We start from the raw sequence: 20989 nt of genomic DNA on the forward strand, positions 1-20989 counted from the left end.
GAGGTTCAATGTAAGTGGAGCAAAACTGAGGAACTGCTCCTGTTGCAAAATGAACATGAAATCCACAGACCCTGTGTGATGGCATCACCAAATAAATCTTGAAGCCTTATCTGAACCATTAACAGATTTCTCCAGTGGTGGGAGACAGTGTAAAGTACTGAGATACAGGAAAACTTTAACAACTGTTGTATTATTTCTTTGGGGACACGATGTTCCTGCTCGCACCGAAAGGATGCCTTCTGACATAAATTCCTGGCAGCAAAGCTGGTTTTTGTGGTGAAGAACTATACTAAAGACTGTGGCAGAGCTTATTTGACTATTTTGCATAATAGCATGTATTAGCCCATGTGAGGGACAGGGAAGAGGAGGGCCCTTCTTGTGACAACAACAGTGTATTTAACGTGGCTGCTCTGGAGCATGCTGTAAAAAAGCAAACATGGAAAGGCATTTGAAAGAACAACCAGTACTTATTTACTTACTTGGTTAATGTCAGGGGTGTGTTTGGCTTACATAAACATCTTCTGACTGTCTTACATATTATACTTGTTTTTTTCCCTGCAATATATGATTCATTTATATTTTGCAAAGGGGTGGGATGGTTACTGAGACATCGTATGTGGAGTGATGGAAGTGATGAATATTAGAAGTATAGCTTTCCCTTTCTTCTTCAAGACACTCCTACACATATCAAAGTATTTGACCAGTGATTTTAAGTTACAGATGTTTCTTTGTCATGTGGAGGGGGATGTACAGCTTTTTCTGCCCACAACTCTAAAACCATCCCAAATCTCACACTGTGCTGAATTGTGTGAACTTCTGCTAAAGAGAACTTCGAGCCTGGGAATTGCATGGGCGTTGCGAGAAGGAGGAATGAACGGGAGGGAGTTCACTCAGAGTTTGAAGAAACTTTCCCTCCTGCCTGCCTGCTGTAGGCTTGGACATTTGATGGCTTTGCGCTTCCTATAGTCATATGTGCTAGTGTGAAGCGCAGCTGCGAATAATCATGGGAGACAGTGAAAAGCTATGGAAAATTAATACTTTCATATCTGAAGTCCTGAGGGAGTGTTTCAGCCTTATAGCCCCTTCTAAACTGTTGAAGAAGCCAATACCACACCTATTTAGACAAAGCCTCCCATCCTTAGGGGATATGGTGGTTGCGTTTCAATGCGTACAGTCATATTTGGGAATTTGGTGATTTGTCACGGCTGTGCGGTGCAAAATTGTTGGGAAGGCAGGTGCCACGCATTAATGCAATTGCAGTCGGAAACGCGGAGCCGTCACCCCGGGGCTGGGGCAGATGGAGGGCTGGTTTGTTTTAGGCGGACTGTGCCCTCGCTGGCCCTTTCCAGCTCTGGCACTGTTCTGCCAGTGGTGTGTTGAACCTGGCGGTACTCACTTCAGCTTGTTTTAATATCAGTAGTACTCACTGCTTACTTGAGACCCTTGTTGGAGAAGTAATAAAGCCACACGCTATTGTTAGATGGACAGTTGTTCTCCCCATGTAAACCAGTGGTGTTGCCTTTTTGTTTGCAGGCACCAGAATATTATATGTTTAGCAGTAAACTGTTTTTTGATCTTGTAAAGTTACTTTGCGCTAGTACAAAGCTAAACCTCTAGAAACTCTAAAGTCAGAAGGACACTGCTGGGAAAATGTTTTTGTTGTGCTCATTCATAAATGGCTTTATATTTTAGGGGGAACCAATTAGTAATAAAGTTACTACTTATAGTCTGATGTATGGTAGCAAGTTCTTAGGAAACATCAAATCCCTACAGTGGTAGTGGTGCAGACAGGTGTTGTACAAGGAATCATTTTAGAGAAGAAAAATGGTAGCATTTGAAACTTAAAAAAATTATCTGATGAAACACAAATCAAATAGCTGTTAGTTAATGGTATTTAGAACCCTAATTTTATAATGTTGATTGAAAAATGCCTATATGCTAAGACAGTTGCAATGTATACTAGTTTACATGCACTAATTGGAGAAGAAATGTAGTACTTTGAGGAAGAAGTTAAACATTGATTGGACCCAAGAAGACTTCCCTTTCCTGAGGTACTCTGCAAACTGGAGTACATGTGAAAAATGGAAGGAGAATGATTGTGAAAGTGTGAAAACTGCAAAGTGAAACAGACTAGAAATAAAAGTAGCTGTTGAGGGATCTGCCTTTATCAGCTAGCCAGCCTGAATTTCATGGAGAAAGAGAAGTTTATCAAGCATCTTGGGTCCGGGTCATGTCTCCTTGTGTATTACTTTATACAGTCTCTAGCATCATGGGGCCCTGAATAAGACTGGACTGGCTGGATTCTTGTGTATCATAAAAATGTATTATTACATGTAAAATGACAATGCCACTTTCTCCTCTTGCTTTTTGCAAAGCTTTGATGGTACATTCCATGTCCTCAAAGCTGCTTCAAGAATCACGAGGGCATAGATTTAAGTAGGAAAAAAATTGAGACAATAATGGCATGTTGTCTTTGAAATTTTGGGAGAGTATTTCATTCAGTGTTTATAGTCTTATAATGTTGATAATGCTTGGACAACTTATTGGAGAACTTCTGGTTTTAGTAGAATACAATATTTCAACAAACATACCCCCCCGCACCTTAGCCTATCTGGTCTTTGTTCAGAATACGAGTAGGTTTCCTTGGGGGGGGGGGGAGGGGGAAACAAACAAAAAAGGCAAAAAAAAAAAAAGCATTACAGTTCACATACTTCCAGTTTATCTCTAGATGCCTCCCAGATTGTGCTGAATTTCTAACCCCGAGCTTAAAATCTGTCATTTTATGCATAGAATTATAAGAGTGAACGTACACTTTCTCATCCCATCCCCGTTGTGGCTGCCCTAGGCCCCTGCAGCTGGGTGTAGCAGTATTTATGAGGAGTAAATGGATGCATTCCTTTGATTAGCTTCATTTGAGGGATTCCTTATACTTAATGATGCTGTGGGTTGTTTGGCTCCTCTCCCTTCCACTAGCAAAGAGATTTCCGCTGCCATTATCAGCCACGCTAACTTTTCAGCACACGTCAGCACTTCTCGTGTGCAAAGGCCACAGCTGTAGTTGAACAATGTGGTCGTTGTAATCCAATAATGGGAATCCTAAATATAACAATAATTATAACCTCTTACATTGAGAACAATATTGATAATCAGGGATACTAATCCTTGAATTTCATAGAAAGAGCTCAACACTGGTTGTTGCAGTGTTATCCACGTTTTAAGATTTCAAATACTTTGCAAAACTTCTGTGTGCTTGTGTAAAGATTTGGCTTTGCTATACAGTTGGGCATAATGGAAACAAAAAGCACCCAGAGAAATATGAATGATTACATTTATCAACAGCTAAACAGAACACTTTGGATATTATTCTTGTAATTAACAAGTGTAACTTGCCATAATAAGGCCTGATTATAAGTAGTCTAACAGCAAGGACTGATTTTATTGAAAATAACTCCTATTAGAAACTGCACCCAGTTCAGTCGTGTGTATCTTTAAATCATGCTTGTAGTTAGTCTGCATGTACACTTTCTGTCTCTCTGTCTCCTTTTTAAAACTTCATTTTCTTTTTTCAAGAAAACCCTTGTAAAATTTGGTCAGTGTAAAATTCTTTGTAAAGTAGAGCTGTTGATGAGCCACGTATGATCCACTCAGTCTTGATGATTCTGCAATTTTCTGATGAACAAAATTGCCATTTATTGCCAATGTGGTCATACGATTGATATATCCAGGTCTTGTGAGAGTTCACGATCATGAAAAGAGGGTGTATCTGCAGGCACAGAAACAGCAGACACTTCAGAGTTAGATTCCTCAAACAGGGTTTGTTTTTTAATTACAGAATACGTAGTGACTTGAGACAGTACTTCTTTCACCTCAAACTTCTGTCTCAACCCACCGCTGTCGCAAATGCACTCCTTGACTCCCAAGTTCGCACCTCCCGTAATGCCATCTCCTCGTTCACTGGTGGCTTTTCCTTTGACCGACCGCAGGCCTTTCTCCTGGCAAGGACCTTAAAAAGAACAAACAGAGCAATGTGCGAGGTCTAAAATACTAAAAAATATTTCAGTTCCTCATTCTGCACATCTCTTCAGGAGCCCAGGGCGATCCCTTCCTTAATAACCTCACTGCTGTACACAGTACCTCTGGTCTAGTAGCCGGGGTCTCGGCATTTGTAATACCTTCAGGAGGGGCTGCATTTGGGTTACGTTGCTGCTTCTCATGTTCACATCTTCTGTCTTCTGAGTTCTTCATTCTACAAGCTTAACGAGCTTTGCTGGAGGTAGTAGTATGTATCCAGTGGATATAAAGTGGGGGTTGTTACGTATTGTGTTTCTCTTTCATTGTCTAAAAATGTAGTTTTCAGTTAGCAGTATCTCTCAGCTAACGTTTTGACTACGAACAGTTGAAGGTTCCTAGAAAAAAATACCTCCACCCTAAACTGCACATGGAAAGTATGTAATCTTATGCTATATTCTATGAATGCACATGTTATGCTTGAAGGAGTAATTATTTGGATCTTCTCAGTCATTTAAAATGTTTGTTTTTAATGCTTTTGGAATTTTCTTTGACTCGGATATATACGGGGGGGGGAGGAGGGAGTGACAGAGAGAGAATAATTCCATAGAGTGAAGGACAAATGTGTTTTACAGTTAGAGGGATTTTGCCTGAAATTGCAGATAATGAGTGCACAAAGTGGTTGTCCTGCTCTTTTGGAAATACTGCTGTAATCCAGGCATTTGGCAATTCTTTTTTTCATTAATCCTGTACCCATTCATAAATCCAGAGCCTGCAATTAATATATTTTTTTTTCCCCCAGTTTCAAATATAGTGCAATTTTTTTTGCAATCTGTAGTGAAAGCTGCTTCTGGTGTTTCTTTCCCCATCCTACCCGCGGTGTTCCTCTGGGATGGGGCGTTACTTTTTTTGCAGCCATCCTGTCCACAGTAGGCATTTGCCATCTACTGCACTTAAAACATTCTGTTCTTCGCTCTGTCTTTTGGCACCGATAACCGTGACATCTGCTTGTCACATATGAAGCCCAGAAGGTGCTGAAGACCCCGAAGCAGCGAGCATCCCTTACGTGAGCATCCCTTACGTGGGCAGAGGAGAATTATCTTTGCCACTCAGGTGGGGAAGCGGCTGGCTTGGCTCGCTCTCGGTTTCAGACTGAGGGGCGTGGAGAGTTTCCAAATGCCATCTCCCACGTACAGATTGTGCGGAAAGCTGCCCTTTCCTAGTCTCCCCCCTCGTGCTCCGGTTCTCCAGGGGAGGAAGCGTGAGCGTGTACCCCAGATAGGAGCGGCTGTGGCGGGGAGCATTGCCCGCTCCGGCTGCCTGCGGCGTCTGTGCCCAGGAGCAGCTCTCTGGCTGAGGTGGAAGAAGTTTTCTGGTTGGTTGTCTTGCTCTTTGGCATGAGCAAAGCTTGTCTTTTTGTATAGTTAAAGTGAATAGGCTGGTAGTTTACCAGCTCTGGATTAATAAAGCCTAGGGCAAATGCGTAAGTCGTAGCACAGTGTTTTAACTACCAGGAACTCGGTTGAACATTTAAGTTTGAAATATAAGTAGACTCATGTGCAGTTTCAAAGGTGGTCAGTCCTTAAGAACAGTTGGCTTAAATTTAATGCATATTTAATGGTGAGCACGGAGAAAGCAACCATGATTTTTTTTCCTGAACATTGAACATTTTAGTGGTCCCTTCCATCATGGTAGTTCAGGTAAAAATGTTACAAATAATAGTTTACAATCTGAAAAGGTATTGGATAGTGCTACATAAATGCACAGCTTATATTAAACTGTAGTTTAAATTTATTTTTTTTTTAATGACTTGTTAAGTTGTGTGCTACGGCCCATTGCTTGAATTTGTCTTTGTTAAGGCATAAAACTGAGGGAGCTCAGGGAGGGCGTACTCTTTCTGTTCAGACTGAAAGATGAATTTGTTTGCCTGATATTTAAAGAAAAAGAAAAGCCCCAAACCTGTCATTTGTTTTTTAAGAAAGCTGTGTGTCTTTCCCTGTTGTGCAGAATTACTCCATGTATTGTGTGTATGGTTTTGCTTTTCAGTAAATGCTGGGCTTACAGAAAAAGGACTTGTCAAGGGAAGTTGTCAGTTTGCATCCTCATTCTGATTTACCAGGGGAGCATAAAAATATACTTCCTTGTCAAAGTTTCAGGTATGGTAGTTAAAACTGTAATGTTCATCATCTTTCCCTTAACCCCAAACTGAAAAGAGGACTGATAAGGATGCAAACTCTGTTATTTTCACTGTAGTTTTCCAATGTTAAGGAAAAATTATTTTGCCACCAATTTGGGGAAGAATATTCTACCTAGTTGCCACTATTTTTAGAACTGTATTGCCTTATGTGTATCTGAGCAGCTGAACTACAAATTTTAGTTCTGATCTAGCTGTAGAGAAAGTATTTTAATACTACTTAGTCTCTTGGAGGCAGGAGGAAAGACCGAACTGTTTTCAGAGGATGAGCAGACTGTGGGATCAGAACCTCAGGATACATTTCATGGAGAGGGTCATTTGAGTTTGAATTACCACAGATGTGCAGAACCTGTTCTGACACTGAATTACAGGGCGCTTTGTCGGTTCGCTTGTTTCAAAAGATAAGCTGTTACACACATCAAAATAAGACCAATACCTCAGAGAGATCATGAAGTGTGCACTTGTGTTATTAGTTAGGAGATGCAAGCACAGAAGACTGCCCTGGAGGTTAGCGCTTCTTATTCCAGAAAATCATATGAGTGAAAAATAGAAATTAAACATTTCTCAATCAGTTTCTACTGTGCCGTTGTAGTAAAAGGAATTAATTGCATAAACCCCCACCCGATTTCACATCTGTGAGCCATTAAGAATTGTTAATGATTTGATGAACTCTGATTTGGCCCGCACAAGGTAGAACTCCATGACAGAGTAGGGGGAAAAAAACCCAGCTCCAGTATGTTCTACTTGCAAGAGAACCTTATCTAGAGAAGTGTTTTTTTAATGTTAAAAGCACTGACTCTTCTGAGCAGTTTCTTTTGGAGGAGCTTTCTTTACTTTTGCTGCTGTTTATTTGTTTAGTCCCACAGACGAGGTAGAGCTTGCTTTAATCTTAATGAGAAGAGTTGCTCCTTTTCTGTTAATGCACAGAATAGTCCATCTGTGTACATAACACCTCAGGGGCGTGCCGGCTGACAAAGAAGTGCAATGTATTAACTTAACGTCTTAAATGCTCTTCTAGGCCCCAGTCAAACTGGCCAGGTAGTGAGTGTACAGTGGGATCCAGACGGCATTGCCAGACTTTGTGCTTGATAAGCTCAGGTGGAAAGCATGTGGGGCAGGGGAGTTGATAAGCTCAGGTGGAAAACATTCAGGGTAGGGGAGTTGATAAGCTCAGGTGGAAAACATTCAGGGTAGGGGAGTTGATAAGCTCAGGTGGAAAACATTCAGGGTAGGGGAGTGCTGCTTGAGTAGTTAGTGTCCTTGGAGGTCTGTGTTGTTTCTGGAGCACAAGATGAGGAATCTTTCAAGAAAAAAGAAAGGGGAAAAAAAATAATACATAGTATTTCCTTTAAAGAGTACGTCTAAAAGGAAGAGGAGTACCATCACACAGTTCTACTTTAAGGTCTGTAATTATAGGAACATCTGTACCTTTACATATACTCAAAAATTCTTGGGGTTGTTTTGGGTGAGGAGCAGAGTTGTTGAATGTGAGACTGTTACTTGTGTATTGACATCTCAAAACCCGTCTGATACACTGTGGGGCCTTATGCACCCAGAATATAACAACGCACCTGATTTTCGGACAGAGGCTGCTGTTCTTGAAATATTCAGGACCGCTAGGTGCTTGGCAACCTTAATCCCACCCAAGGCCAGGAGCAGGGAATAATAGTGCATCAAACTGAGTTATTTGCTGGGATTCCTGTGGTACGTGGGTTGTGTGACATCCTCTGATATGAGGGCACCTGGGGGTAGAAGCAGAGCAGACCTTGACAGCTAGGAAAATTTACTACTGCGTCGAGGCTGGGTGGAGGCTGGACTTGCAGGAGTACTGTGAAAGACAGAGTGCTCGTAAGAGAGCTGTGCTTTCCCCCTGAGCTTCCAGGGTGTTTCCACGGACCCCAGGCACCTGATGTTCTTCGGTACAACTTCTCCTGTCCCAAGTTAAATGGCGTTATCAGCCAGGAACGCCGGTTCCCTGCAGGTCCCCTCCTGTCGATGGGAAGGCAGCAGCAGCTGGCCGTCTGCTGCGGCTCTGGGGACAAAAGGTGTGGGTGAGGAATGCTGGCAGCCTTTTGGTATTATTATTATTATTATTTCCTGTCTTTGTATCTGTGCAGTTTTGTTTATAAAAAGAACTGCTGCTCTCTTAATTAAGAAATAGAATGACATAAATCAATTACTTTAAAAGGTTGTTCTGTTTGGGGAACGAGGGCAAGTAATTGTGGCAAGCTATACTGAAAATGTCACGCAATCTATGGTTAAATTATTTTGTTCTTTCCGGGCTGTAGTTTTTATGAAATTGGTGAGTCAGGCAATTGTCGGTAATATTTTTGTTGTCTTAAAGCTTTTTTCTTACCCTATATGAACTACGTGCATCCATCTAGATTACATCTGAGTGACAAAAATACATAGATAGCAGGAGGAGGAAGAGTAATGGCTTTATTTAGAATTAACTGTCAGTAAGTGTTTATTAGGTGCATCTGTCATGTCTTATTCTGGATTTGTGTTCCTAGTCTCTTAGCCGGGAATTCATTTTTTTGATACCTGATGACGCCAAATATTTTAATGTTATTATTCTCGTTCAGCAGTCTATGTAAGCAGTGTGGGACTTAAGTTCAGGAATATCAGAAGTACTTACTGCCTTCTTTTTTAGTCATTTAGCAAAAGCACATGTATGGCCTATTTTTAATACCTTTTTAGATGAAATGTTTTATGTATTGTCAAGAATATTCAATTTCTTTCAAAAAATAAATGCCATTATGCATGGGACTCTGCTTGTAAAACAGTTTGTGCAATTAATATATCAGATGGAAAATCTGGGCTAAGAAGGGCTTTGGGAGAAAATACGTACAAATATGGATAAATCAAGAAGGCTCACGTCAGATAATTCAAGATAATGGTATCTTGTGTGTGTGTGTGAACAAGTAAAGTGGATTCAAGAAGATTTGAGAATAATTACTTCCTTTCGCAACCTAAATTTAAATGTCTAAATGAGTTCTTATGGCACTGGGACTTGGAAATGGCCTTACTTTCAGGTGTCAGGCAGAGAAGAATACCTGATTTTTATTGCTGCTTGTCTGTTTGCTAATAATGATGAGCATTGCCTAGCATGTAAGAGAGAGACAGCAGTATTTGGATGAATTGAGGGCTCCCATTGAAATGCCTTGGGAGTATGCAGGACTTGTGCTCTTTGATGTTTTCTGAAGCAATGGTGTCTAAGAAAGAGAGAAATTAAGATCTTCCCCTTGTACATCACACTGACTGTGCATGTATTGTGTTGTTTTACTGTGAAACATTACTTTTGATGAACAAGCAGTTGTAAGGCCAAAGGCAGAGTATTCATTATTTAAGTACAATGGGAGAAAATATCAAAAATACAGTGAGGCACCCCACAAAGCAGCAGGCTGTGTTGTTTTGAGCTTAGAGTGTTCCTGCCTTCTTCTCCATGCATATGTGTGGCAACCAAATCATATTATGGATCAGTCTTGGTGGTTCTGATCATTCAGTTTCCCCTACTGTAGGGGAATGGAACTCAGGAGAATAAAAGCTTTAGTAGATCATTGCTTTCACTGAAATTTTAACCATTTGTGTTTTCTTTGTTGGAGAATTAGGGCAAAGTTTTTAGCTCCTCACAAGCCGGTCAAGCACGTCTGAGAACCAGGCTGTGTGGCAAGGTGTGATACATGATCGGTCCTGCTCACCATTTTTGTTCTCTGTTCATATGTTGTAATAGAGTATATGGCTGATTTGAGAAACTGCTTAGGAAGGGAAATTAATGGAAGGCATAGCTCCAAATGCTCGATTAACCTAGACCTTTAAGTGGCTTTGTTTCGGAGGCAAGAAATCAGGCGACAGGCTCTGGGAGGACTTGGTCGGAGGCTGCTGGAGCTGGGGACCTGCTCCTGTGTCTTGGTGCTAGAGTACTGGGTTTACAGCGTGTTTGCGTGTGGCTCAGTTCTGGTGTGTAAATTCTGGAAGTTGAAGGCAGGTGAAGATTGTGCCGGTGTGTTGTAGCAGGAACAGAGCATAGGTGACGCTTGCCCAAGGGCCAAGCTGGGGCATCCCTGCCTGCAGTACCAACATGTTCCTCCTGTGAGTCCCTTTGGAGGTGGGCTACACCCTAAAAGGGGTGAATGACAACCAATAATGCAACAAAAACAGTTTTAGAGAAGCTTTATGCTATAAGCTGGGGCTCTTAGGAGACAGCTGGGGCTCAGAGTCAGATCGATCTTTTTGCCTCCATGTATCTTCAGATTTTGCAGACATTTGCATTAGCAAGTGAAAATGTTCTCACTTCCTTGCAACCTAACGAGCAGATGTCTTTTCAACATTAGGGATTGTTTGAAGACAACCATCAGAAAGGTGGTAGCTCTCAAGAAGCAGCTAAATTAATGCACTGAGGTTTTGTGAAATCCTGTTACTTGGTAGCAGTCATGTTGATCCATCAGAATGTGTTCAGCCACAAATTTTAGATCGACCACCAAATACCCAAGAGTCTTCCTTATCCCTTTGGCACAGGGATGCACACGCTGCAGAGCCTCCTTGTACTGGTCTGGCCCTCTTAGGCAAAGGTTGACGGGGAAGAGGTGCATGACAGATTATCTCATGTTCTGCAGGGCTATTTGCTCCAGGCAAAACCATGGAGTCAGCTACGTGTCATTAGACCGATAATCAAACTGAATAGCTAGAATGGGGTGGCCCCCAAAGCAGGACCTGGTCCTGTGCAACCCTGCACTCGTCTATGTCCTGAGCACTTCTAGGATCTTTTATGGTACAACGGGCCTGTTTCTGCTCCCTGATTACTCGCTTCTGGGGAGCGCACCCAGGTCTTGATTTTAGTGGCTTTTTGTGCTCAGTAAGCATTTGTGTGCTGTGAGTGACTCCATACAGTTTCTGAGTGAGGTACACTGAGCTGGATCTGCTGCTGCAGTTGGGGCCCAGTTTATGCATTCGCAGTGCTACCACTTTTCTTGTTCTCTAGAGCTCCTTGCAGCTTGTTTTAGGGGCTGGCATGGTCTGCGAACTTGCGGGTGGCTCAGCAGCCTATGAACCCCCTTGGAGTAGGAGAGACGCTGCGACGTGGCACTGCCGTTTTGTGTGCCACTGCGTGGGGCACTGTGGTCAAGTGTCCCATGAAGGGACAGGTCCCTAGCTGAGGGCATCTCCATCAGCCCCTCCTCGTCATGCAGCCTACCATGGCAGAGGTAAAGAGGCACAGATAGCTAGTCACTCCTGGATGTATGGCATTTAGCGTATTCACACTCATTATTCCCTTAGAATTTGTCTCTGGCACAAAAGCTTTCCCTTGTTTCCAGTCTCTTACTGTGCTGTAATAATTAACAGCATATGTTGATATGCTGCACCCAGAGAAGGATGCAAGTCTTCCTCCCTCCCGTTGTTTCCTCTCCTCCTCTCCCCTCCCAGATGTCATGGAGGCATTGCTAACGTACCTGTTATGAGAGGCTGCCAGGCAGGCATTCGTAGCATGGTACACTACAAGAATTCAGGGCTCTCTTTGGGGTTCAGGAACGGTTGGTATTGTCCACAGGTGGAAAAGCCATGGCTGCCATAGCTCTCCAAATCTTAAGATTTCTGGGTAGCATTAAATTTTTTGTAATGTTGAAATACTTCTCTTGAAGATAGGGCAAGTATCCTCTGTTGGCTAGATTTTTGGTTCCAGCCCATTTTTACTTCCTATGGCAGTACAAAACGTTGCTAACATTTGTCTTCCCTTCTGTCCTGTTTCTGCAGGTCTTGATGATTGCCTGCAGCAATATATAAAGAACTTTGAAAGAGAGAAGATTAGTGGCGACCAGCTACTACGCATTACTCATCAAGAACTGGAAGATCTTGGAGTCACACGAATTGGCCATCAGGAACTTATCTTGGAAGCAGTAGACTTGCTCTGCGCGCTGGTAAACTTTTTGGGGCAAAACAGGGTGTGTGGGGGGAGTGAACAGTGTTTGCATACTCACAGTTTGTGTATTCAAATTTCCAGTTCTAAAGACTAAGTGGTTTAAGAAACTCCTGGCATGTGATGTATGAACAATTTAGCATTTTAAACCAGAGGCAAGATAAAGAGCAATATCTACTGATAGGATGATGCTTGTGAAATAAATTGGTATCGGAGAATTAAGGCTTGCATATCTGTCTTTATAGAAGAAAAGTTTATCTGAAATCACAAAAGAGCTAGAGTGGGTTTGGTTTGGAATGTAAAACAGTTATATATGTGAATGCAGTAATTGAGTGTTGGTTGCCCTTTACAAGCAAAATGTCCTGATACTAACCATGTAATTTTTCACTGATCCTTTGATGCAAATTATGTTTTAGATGATTATTCAAGCTTGCTGAAACATAGCTGCTTGTATTTCAGAGTAGAAAGGATAAAATACTGAAATAATTATCCTATGTGTAAATAATACATGCATCTTTGATGGCACATACAGAGGGATTTGGTAATGGTCCTTTCAGTCAGGTTGTGTCATGCGTAACTGGGATTATCCCCTCGGTGAGGGGTTTGGTGCTGACTTCACCCTTTTTACGAACTTTTTGTGTGTGCCTGTGAAGATTAGTGATAGATTGGGCACACTGTCTGCATTCTCCACTGTAGGAAGGATTGTGAACAGCTCCGCTAAGATGTACTTGACTGCCTAAAGTGGTGTTTTGTGGATTTTTAATGCATACTACTTTTCCAGGGCTCAGAAGCAGCTTTAAGAAAGCTGAATCCCAGTAGAGGCAATCAAAGATGGTACGCTGAAAGGCTCTTCAGAAAGGCTTGTGGATTCTCAGTATGCAGCAGCTTTTCTGAATATCCTGTTGTTGCATCTTTGGGAAATAGATGTGAGGGGTAATGAAGAGAAGACTGTGGAAAAAAAATTAAAAATGCAGAAGAAGAAGTAAAAAAGCGGAGAAAAGCTTTTCCATACAGGAAGACATTTGGTTTTAAACACATCTTAGATTCTGTTCTTTAGAGTAGTATTTCTAATAATGTTGCAAAGTGGCTCAGTGCAATAAGTTAACTCATCTATTTGTTTTCTAAATAATGGAAAGGATGCCATCCTAAAAAAAAAAAGCTACACGTATAGAAGGGAACATAGAGTTATTCACAAAGTACTTTTCTCATCAGACAGTGCAAAAGGAAACAAGAAAGTAAATACTTTAATTAACTGAGACAAAATCTAAGTAAGGGTGAACTCTGATGACAAGCAAACAGGGAGACAGAGTGCGGCTCTTTCAAAAATAACCTATTTTCACAGAAAAAACCCTTGTTTATTAGCTGAAATTTCTTTTTTCCTGGGTATGTAATTACAGATGTTATCTTTAGACAAACAAACACAACTTGTCTTTGTAGCTCCCTTATCTTAGGCAAAAGTGTATGGAACTAAGTTGAATATAAAATAAGGAATTTGTAGCGATGGCTAACACTGCATCCTTAATTCATGCAGCAAGTCTCTACCTTCCTGGTCCTTGTTGCACATACAGTGTTGTCTGCTTTTCTGAGCTCATCTTAAAGGAAACTTCATCACTGAAACACAATAGTATGCCTTCAGATCACGGCTTCTAATTTAAGCTGAGGTTTTTGCAGTCTCACAATTGGCTCCTCATGGCTCCTCAGGGATACAAAATGTGATTGTTATATTGATTTTAGTGGACTTAATTTGAATTTATTGTTCACCAATCAGATAAACCTCTTAGGAAATTTAATTCAGAGACAATCCTTTTGGCTCTACTGGTCCTAGACTTACGGGCTTTCCTTTTTTTTATTGCATCAGTAAGTATCTGCCCTGGTTAGTGCTTGCCCATTCTTCCAATTAGCCTCTAATGTTGACTGTATTGTTTAGGAGAACTTTAAGCCTATGACTGTCTAATGTAGGATAACTGCTAGTGCAGGTAGTTGCTGTGCAAGGTTTTTTTTAAATTAAAATTAGCTGATTATTTTTTCTGTTTCACTGGAGTTTGCCAGAGGTTTCATGATAGAATTTGGCATGAGTTACGAGTGTATGATCCAACTGAGTTAACCTCTATTTGGATGCTGGAGATGATGTACGGCATGATGGGGTAGGAATAGTAATGTTAATTTTGCCTTGCAAGCATAATCTCTGATTGATTTTAAACTAATCATTAAAAAACAAAAGGATTGTCACTTCTGATTCTCCTCCCCGTTCTCTCCCAGCTAGTGAGTGACCACCTAAACAGTTTTTGGCACTGAGGACAACAGAACCAGCTCCCGCTGTTCATTCCTGCTCTCACTCTGCAGGGGAGAGTTTCGAAGACCGAGTTGCCATCAATGAGAAAAGCTTCTGCGATGTTGATAGCTGATGTGTTTTACGAGCTGCTTTCTTCCTGCCCCCCTTCCCAGCATTTTTTGGGGGTAAACTTCTACTTGCAGTTTCTGCCCTGTCAGCTGTGGATACGGCAAACGGCAAACCAGCTGCTTGTGTTGCATGCCTGTAGTTCACAGGGCAACATTTTCTTCTTGGAGGAAAGTGGAAAGCCTGAACAAGCATATTTGGCTGGTATGGAGAGAGTGTGGGACCTCCCTAACCCAGGTGGAGGCTATTGAACAGTGCTAAGTAGACAAGCTGCTTGCTGCAATAATAGTTGGGAACCAGTTATGATTGATGGCACTATTTAAAGGATGTTCTTTATTGATTTTTGACAGAAGGTGGGTGGGTGGCTACGGTCTCTCACAGTATTCCCCTCCTGTCATAAGCACTTGCAACGAATGGATCCTCCGGAGTTTGTTAGCTGATCAGGGAACAAATGGTGGCCTGTGCTATCCATCTTAGCAGAGTCTCTCGGCTGCCAGCCTGGCACACTGTGCTCTTGACAGGAGAGCAAGCATCCTGGGGGTGAGATTCACAGGTTTTCTTTTCCTACGGTGCTTCTGAGAAAGAGGAGTAAAGATTTTGCCCAGCTGCTACTGCCGTTACAGGTCACGCTGGCTGATAATGGTGGGGGTGTACGTACCGCGTACCATCACTGAAGCTGAACGTGCTCCGGGAGAGAGCGGGTGATGCAACTGATGTGGTTTGTCTCTTCCCTCTCTCCTTCGGTTTGTGAAGGTGGGAGCACGTTCAATAGATTACCTTGCCTCGGTGCAGTTTTGTGTGTTCTAAAATCCGTATGTCAGAAAGGGCAAGATGAATGAAATGTTCTCTGTGCTTAAAAGAAAGGAGTAGTGAGGTCTGTGATGGCATTTTGTTGCTGCTAAGACTGTGTTGCATGGTTTTCGATCGGTCCTTGAGAAACCACCGTGATGGATATATGCCTGTAGAGTTGTTCTATTTCCAGCAAGGTATGTCCCTTGTCCTTCCCTTTCTGTTCACACTGGGACATGAAACTGAGATCACACTAGTGGCACCAACAGGTAGATTCCTGCTTGATGTGGGTGCGCATGTTTAGTCATACTGACAAAATGTCAATTATCTTTTGAGATCTCAAAACTGGTTGAAAAATGGTAAACTAAGTAGCTGCATGTCCAGCTCTAGAGATACAGGAGAAACTGTACTGAGTTAGGTACCATGGTATTTTTGCTCCAGGCTACTCCCACATAAAACATACGCTTGTTCATCGGTTATAAAAATTACCACCCAGATCTAGCCTCTGCATGAACCTTTTCAGTATGTGTGTGGTGGTAAAGTCTAAGGCTGCTTTACGTTTCATCAGTGAAAAAACAGCATTGTAGCAGACCTTCATCCACACCGAAAATGTGGTGAGCCTTTTTTCCTCATTGGTTGCTTTAAGTACTGGATGTGAATGAAAAATGGCAACAGAAAGTAAATTGAGGGAAGATGGAGGTGATGCTTAGGAAAAGAAAAACGCATAGTGAAGGACAGATTACTTAGATAATGCGATCAGATCACTGTGTCAGTCTTCAGGTTTGAAGTGTGTCTGGAGGTCTTGTAACTCCTGAAATACCTAACTGTGCTGCAGAAAGCAAAGAAATGCACGTAATTCTTTTCCCATCATCTGTTTGTCAGGAGATGGAATTTCATTTATCAAAACTGGGTATGACCATATTTTGCTGAGTGTCTATGGACTCTAAATTTTATGTCTCCTTGGTATAATATTTCTCCCAGAAAATGCTACCCTTTGCCTCACTGCCTGGAGAATACAAAGACTGAAGGCTGCATAGCCAAAGAGTTCTTCTTCCATCTTTAAGAAAATAATGTAGTTTACCTGACATAGCACCACAATGCCTTGATGCATGAGAATTTTTTTTTGCTTTACTTCTCCAAAACACCATGTACGTTTTGTTTGCATGAAGATTAAATTAGTTCTGTTTGATTTTGAACATTTTCAAATATTTTTTAAAAGGAGACTTTAAAGTGGGAATTATTTTGTTCTGGGAAGATAAGAAAATTTAGAATACTTCACAAATAACATTTGGATGCTTTAAAATTTTCCTGAAACAAAGAACTTATTGAAGTCCATATGAAATTGCAAAATACTTCTTCCGGAAATCTACATTTGTGTAGAATGGAGTTTGGTTAAAATTCAGTACTGGTTTCATGCTAGTTATTTAAATCTGCTATGGCTACACAGGAATTTATTATACACTATGTATTTGAATCTGTAAATCTAGAAGATTGCAGCAGATGAAATAGCATTATTATTTGGCAGAGAAAACATTGGTGTGCACTAACAGCATGAAAATTACTTATCATTTACCACTAAAACAAAACATTTATATGCAAATGAATGTAAAAAATAGACCTACTTTACCCATGAATGATTTGATTCCTCTGAAGAATTATGCCTTTTATCTTAATTTCATCTTCTTGCCATTTCTCACACAGAAATCCTTTCCTTTGCCCTTATCACTAGTCAGATCTTAAAACTACTTTTGTCAGTAATAGTGAATATTAGACTTAATCATGGTAGTGCCAAATGAGGAAGGCTTCATTTTGGAATGGAGATTTGTATGTGGTGGAGTTGGGATTTATTGTTAATATTCAGCACGCTCATAGCAGAAAAATTACTTACCCTTTTTACTATTGCCCTTTGCAAGTTAAAGTTCTGCTTATTTATCATCGGCTTTCCTGTCTTCAGCCTGAGCTAACTTAACCGCAGAGAAGGAAATCCTGAAGTCCATCACCAGATCAATAAAGCTAAGGAGTTAAAGGGTTTCTGATAGCTTATATAGATTGCATTGAAAATGTTTGGTGCTGTTGTTAGTAGATCTTTTGCACAGAACTGCAGTAAACCCTCTGGTATGCCAAAGGCAGTAAATATGTCTGTATGCAAAGGGTGAATGTCCTTCCTCTCACCTGCCTCAAGAATCAGTTATGGATCCTAGATACTTTTCTTAGTTGCTTTTTACTTTGGGCCGTTTGGAGTTTTGGGCGGGTACGAAATACACGCCCTGGTACACGGAGTCATAGCATGGTTTGGGTTGGAAGGGGCCTTTAAAGGTCCAACCCACTAGTTAAAAGCAGAGTGGATCAAAGGGGCTGTGACAATGTAAAATGTTTTAAGAGGTAGTGAGTGTGTTCGTAACAATCTACTTCCTTTTGGTTGTCTTTTTTTTTGTTGTTTTTTTTTTTTTTTTAAACTGCTGGCTAGTTGTTTAAGACTTTGTGAAATGCATGTAACTGAGTATGTAACTGATAGTTTGAATTCTGGAGAAATAAGAGCACTTGGCTGGCTACAGACAAAATTTTATGAGAAGGCAGAAAAGCAAAACATTAACGAGCTTTTGGTCTTGCAGAGTCTGCTGGTTGAATAAGAGTAAGAAGAATAGTTTAGATAATTGCTCTATTAGTGCTACAAAGCATGACCAGGGCTTGGCTTTTTGATGCGTTGCTTGCTTGTGCTGTAGAAAAAGAAGGGCATTTTTCAGGAAAGGGGATGATGATGATTATGAATCTTTCCTGGGTTTTGCAGGGCTTTAAGTATCATGCACCTGAGGTTTTTTCTGACTGTAAACATTTAGGACAAATATTTATACTCTTTGAGACCATTTGCCTTTTAATCGGTATATGTTTAATAATTGCAGTAAATGATAAGTGTCATGTGAGCTATGTGGCTTTTTCTCCTTATCTGCTTATTCTGTGTTTATGAAACAGATGTGTAAGGATCATGTGTTGTGCACTTCTAAATTACCCCATATGTCAGTGCTATTTGAAGGAAAGATAACCTTAGTGTTGGCATTTCGTGGCGCTGGAAGAAGGGCCCTTAGAAGTGCATGTTGTAGGCAGATCTGGTGAGGTATGAAGTTGCACAGGGCACCTTGCGTATGACGGGCTGTGTTCTGCTGCTTGCACCTTTGGGATGGTAAGCTGCCTGCCTCGTGCGTTGTGGGATGTGATCAGCCAGTGTTTTGGAGAATGAGGTTCAGGTGCATTTTGTTCCTTGTTTTTAAAAACAACTTTGGAGACAAAGGTTGGAATTTTTCTTGGTGAATTCCTGCTCCTCCTCCCCCCCCCCCCCCCAAATTTTGAGGTGTGGTTTTGAAATGGCTGCCACATGCTGTGGTATCCATGTGATGCCGTTTTGATCATTCATTTAAAAATTTACCCAGGCTTCCTGAGAACTGAGGGCTCTCATGAACTTTACTGTTTCCAGGTTGCTTGTTTAAAAGCAATAAATAATACATACAGAAATTATACTCAAGGATTAAATATGGAAGATGAAAGCACTGAAAAATAGCGAGGAGCAGAATTAAGCTTGCCTGAGGTTATCCTAAGTCCGTTTCTTAGCAGTCATCTGCTATTCTTACCTAAACCTCCTGCATTCAGTCTGTGAATAAGTAGAAAAAGACTTTTTCAAAAGTTGCCTTAGAGAGAAAACTTATGATTTCACCCCTGTGGTTGTTATCCATATTACTGAGAGATACCAGGCATAACTGAGAAGTTACATTTCTTTACACGTAATTTATTATACACCACACACAATTTATTACACAGTACAGCTATCTAGACTATAGTGTTTGTCTTTTCAAAAGGTTGCCATTTTTTCCTTCTTTTAAAAATAACGTTTGTGTGTTTGAGGACAAATATTTGCCAAAGGAAAATAAACCTTTACTTTCTGTAGTTTATTCAGTCATGGTTGCCTTCTCCAGAGGGGCAGCAGAAATTAATCAATGTAAGCACTGTTATCTGCTCTGCCTGCCTGAAGAAACTGTTTTTATTTTCCTTTTTGCCCCCAAGCACCACTGTTACAGTAGTATCTTCTGTTCCCATCTTGTGTCTCTTTGGTAGGAGTTAGCACTGGTTGCTGCATGCCTTTTGCTCCACATGGTTTCCAGCAGCTTTCTGGGCTGAAGAGAAGCAGCAGCTCTTTAGGGAGGTAGGCGGAGGGGCCATACGCTCATTTCTCTATCTTGGATTATTGCAGGAGTCAAATGATGTCATTGAACTTGATGTGGCCTTTGTGCTTGGAGATGTAGAGGCATTTGTGGCTGCATAAGAGCTGTGATCAAGGCATCTGTTCTAAGGGGTTTCTGGATTCGTTAATGGGTCTGTGGCTATGTCTGTATTGCATATTGAGGTGTGTTTAGATCTGGACTTCTTTTGGTGTCGGAGCTTGGCTTTTTTAGTTAGCTGAGATGTCTTTGCATTTGCAACGGGCAGCATAAAAATACCCTAACCTAAAGGTCTCAGCAGCTTCTAGACACCCTGTCTGAGCCCGCAGAGACAGTTAGCACTATATGAGTTAGGAACACTTTACCTTTTAACCTGTGCTAGCAGTGTGAGGTGCCTTTCCCTGCCAGCAAGCGTTAAGTGAATTTAACACAGGAAAGAGATGAAATGAGCTTTGATTTTTTTTTTTTTTTCCTTCTTTTTAAATTGGGGGGAGGTGGGGGAACAACTGATGAACATTGATCAAGCTAATCCAAGAAAATTTCACCTTACTTCCAAAGTTTGGTTACTGAACTCTCTTCCTACCCTGTGGTGCTGGTGTAAGGGTGGGCTGGTAGAGGGTCTCGGTTGGCTCTCCTCACCAAAAAAAAGCAAAACTCATCAGTGATGATTAGAGCTGCTGCTTGTCAGTGTGTGAAGAAAAGAGCTACAATTCATCACTCACACTGTCATGTGAAGCCACAGAAAAGTAATTAGCAGGTAAAATGTCTATTAATAGCTCCCACCACCTTTAGTTCGAACACCTGCTGACAAGCTATTACTCTGTGTAGCTTAGCTTCATCAAGTTCTTGTTTTGCGATTGCCAGAATTGACTGCATTAGAGCCATTTCTGTTAAGGTGGGGTGTCTCTGAAGAGACTCTTGCTCCATGGCCTCTCGTTGAGAAAGCAGATGCGTAGACTTGCTTCGCTTCTCGTAATCTCTACAAGCATGCAGAGATTTCTTTGTGGTTCTTTTAGAGACTGTGAATTTATTTTGGCTAATGAAAGCATAACTTGTGTTAGCGCCGGCTAAATGCAGAGTAGGGGAAAACAAAGAATTGTCTCCTTTGCCTGCAATTATCTTCTTACGGTGCTTGAAAATAAACGCAGTGCATTTCTAAGAAAACCGTATTGTTAATAGTATATTATTGCATATAAAGTATGATTAAACTTGGCAGTTATTATTTGAGCAAGCTTTTTTCCAGTATTAGAACGTGCAACTCTTTGTTCGTTTTAATGTGGGCCAGAAATATTGGTGATAAACAAAGTGGGGATTTTGTTAGCTTGGCTGCTGTTTTAGGATCCTTCTACTTGAAGGCTTCAATAAACACAGTTGCCCAAAAATATGTTCTGCCTGAAATTTATCTCTGTATTTTCCATCCCTGGCTTTATCTGTCTCCTATTACAGGTGGAGGCTTTACCAAAATCAGTGTCATTCCT

At 41.2% G+C, this 20989-nt stretch overlaps 1 protein-coding gene across 8 annotated transcripts in view; it reads left to right on the forward strand.

Annotated features, from left to right (window-relative positions):
- CNKSR2 (connector enhancer of kinase suppressor of Ras 2) overlaps window positions 1-20989 on the forward strand; it is a 215695-nt gene that overhangs the window by 24372 nt on the left and 170334 nt on the right. For all 8 annotated transcript variants that reach the window (XM_069784817.1, XM_069784820.1, XM_069784814.1 and 5 more), the window contains exon 2: window positions 11954-12117. In XM_069784817.1, coding sequence (XP_069640918.1) covers window positions 11954-12117 — 164 coding nt within the window. The remainder of the gene's footprint in view (window positions 1-11953; window positions 12118-20989) is intronic.

The sequence above is a fragment of the Haliaeetus albicilla genome, chromosome 6 (genome assembly GCF_947461875.1).
Source record: "Haliaeetus albicilla chromosome 6, bHalAlb1.1, whole genome shotgun sequence".
NCBI lineage: Eukaryota > Metazoa > Chordata > Aves > Accipitriformes > Accipitridae > Haliaeetus > Haliaeetus albicilla.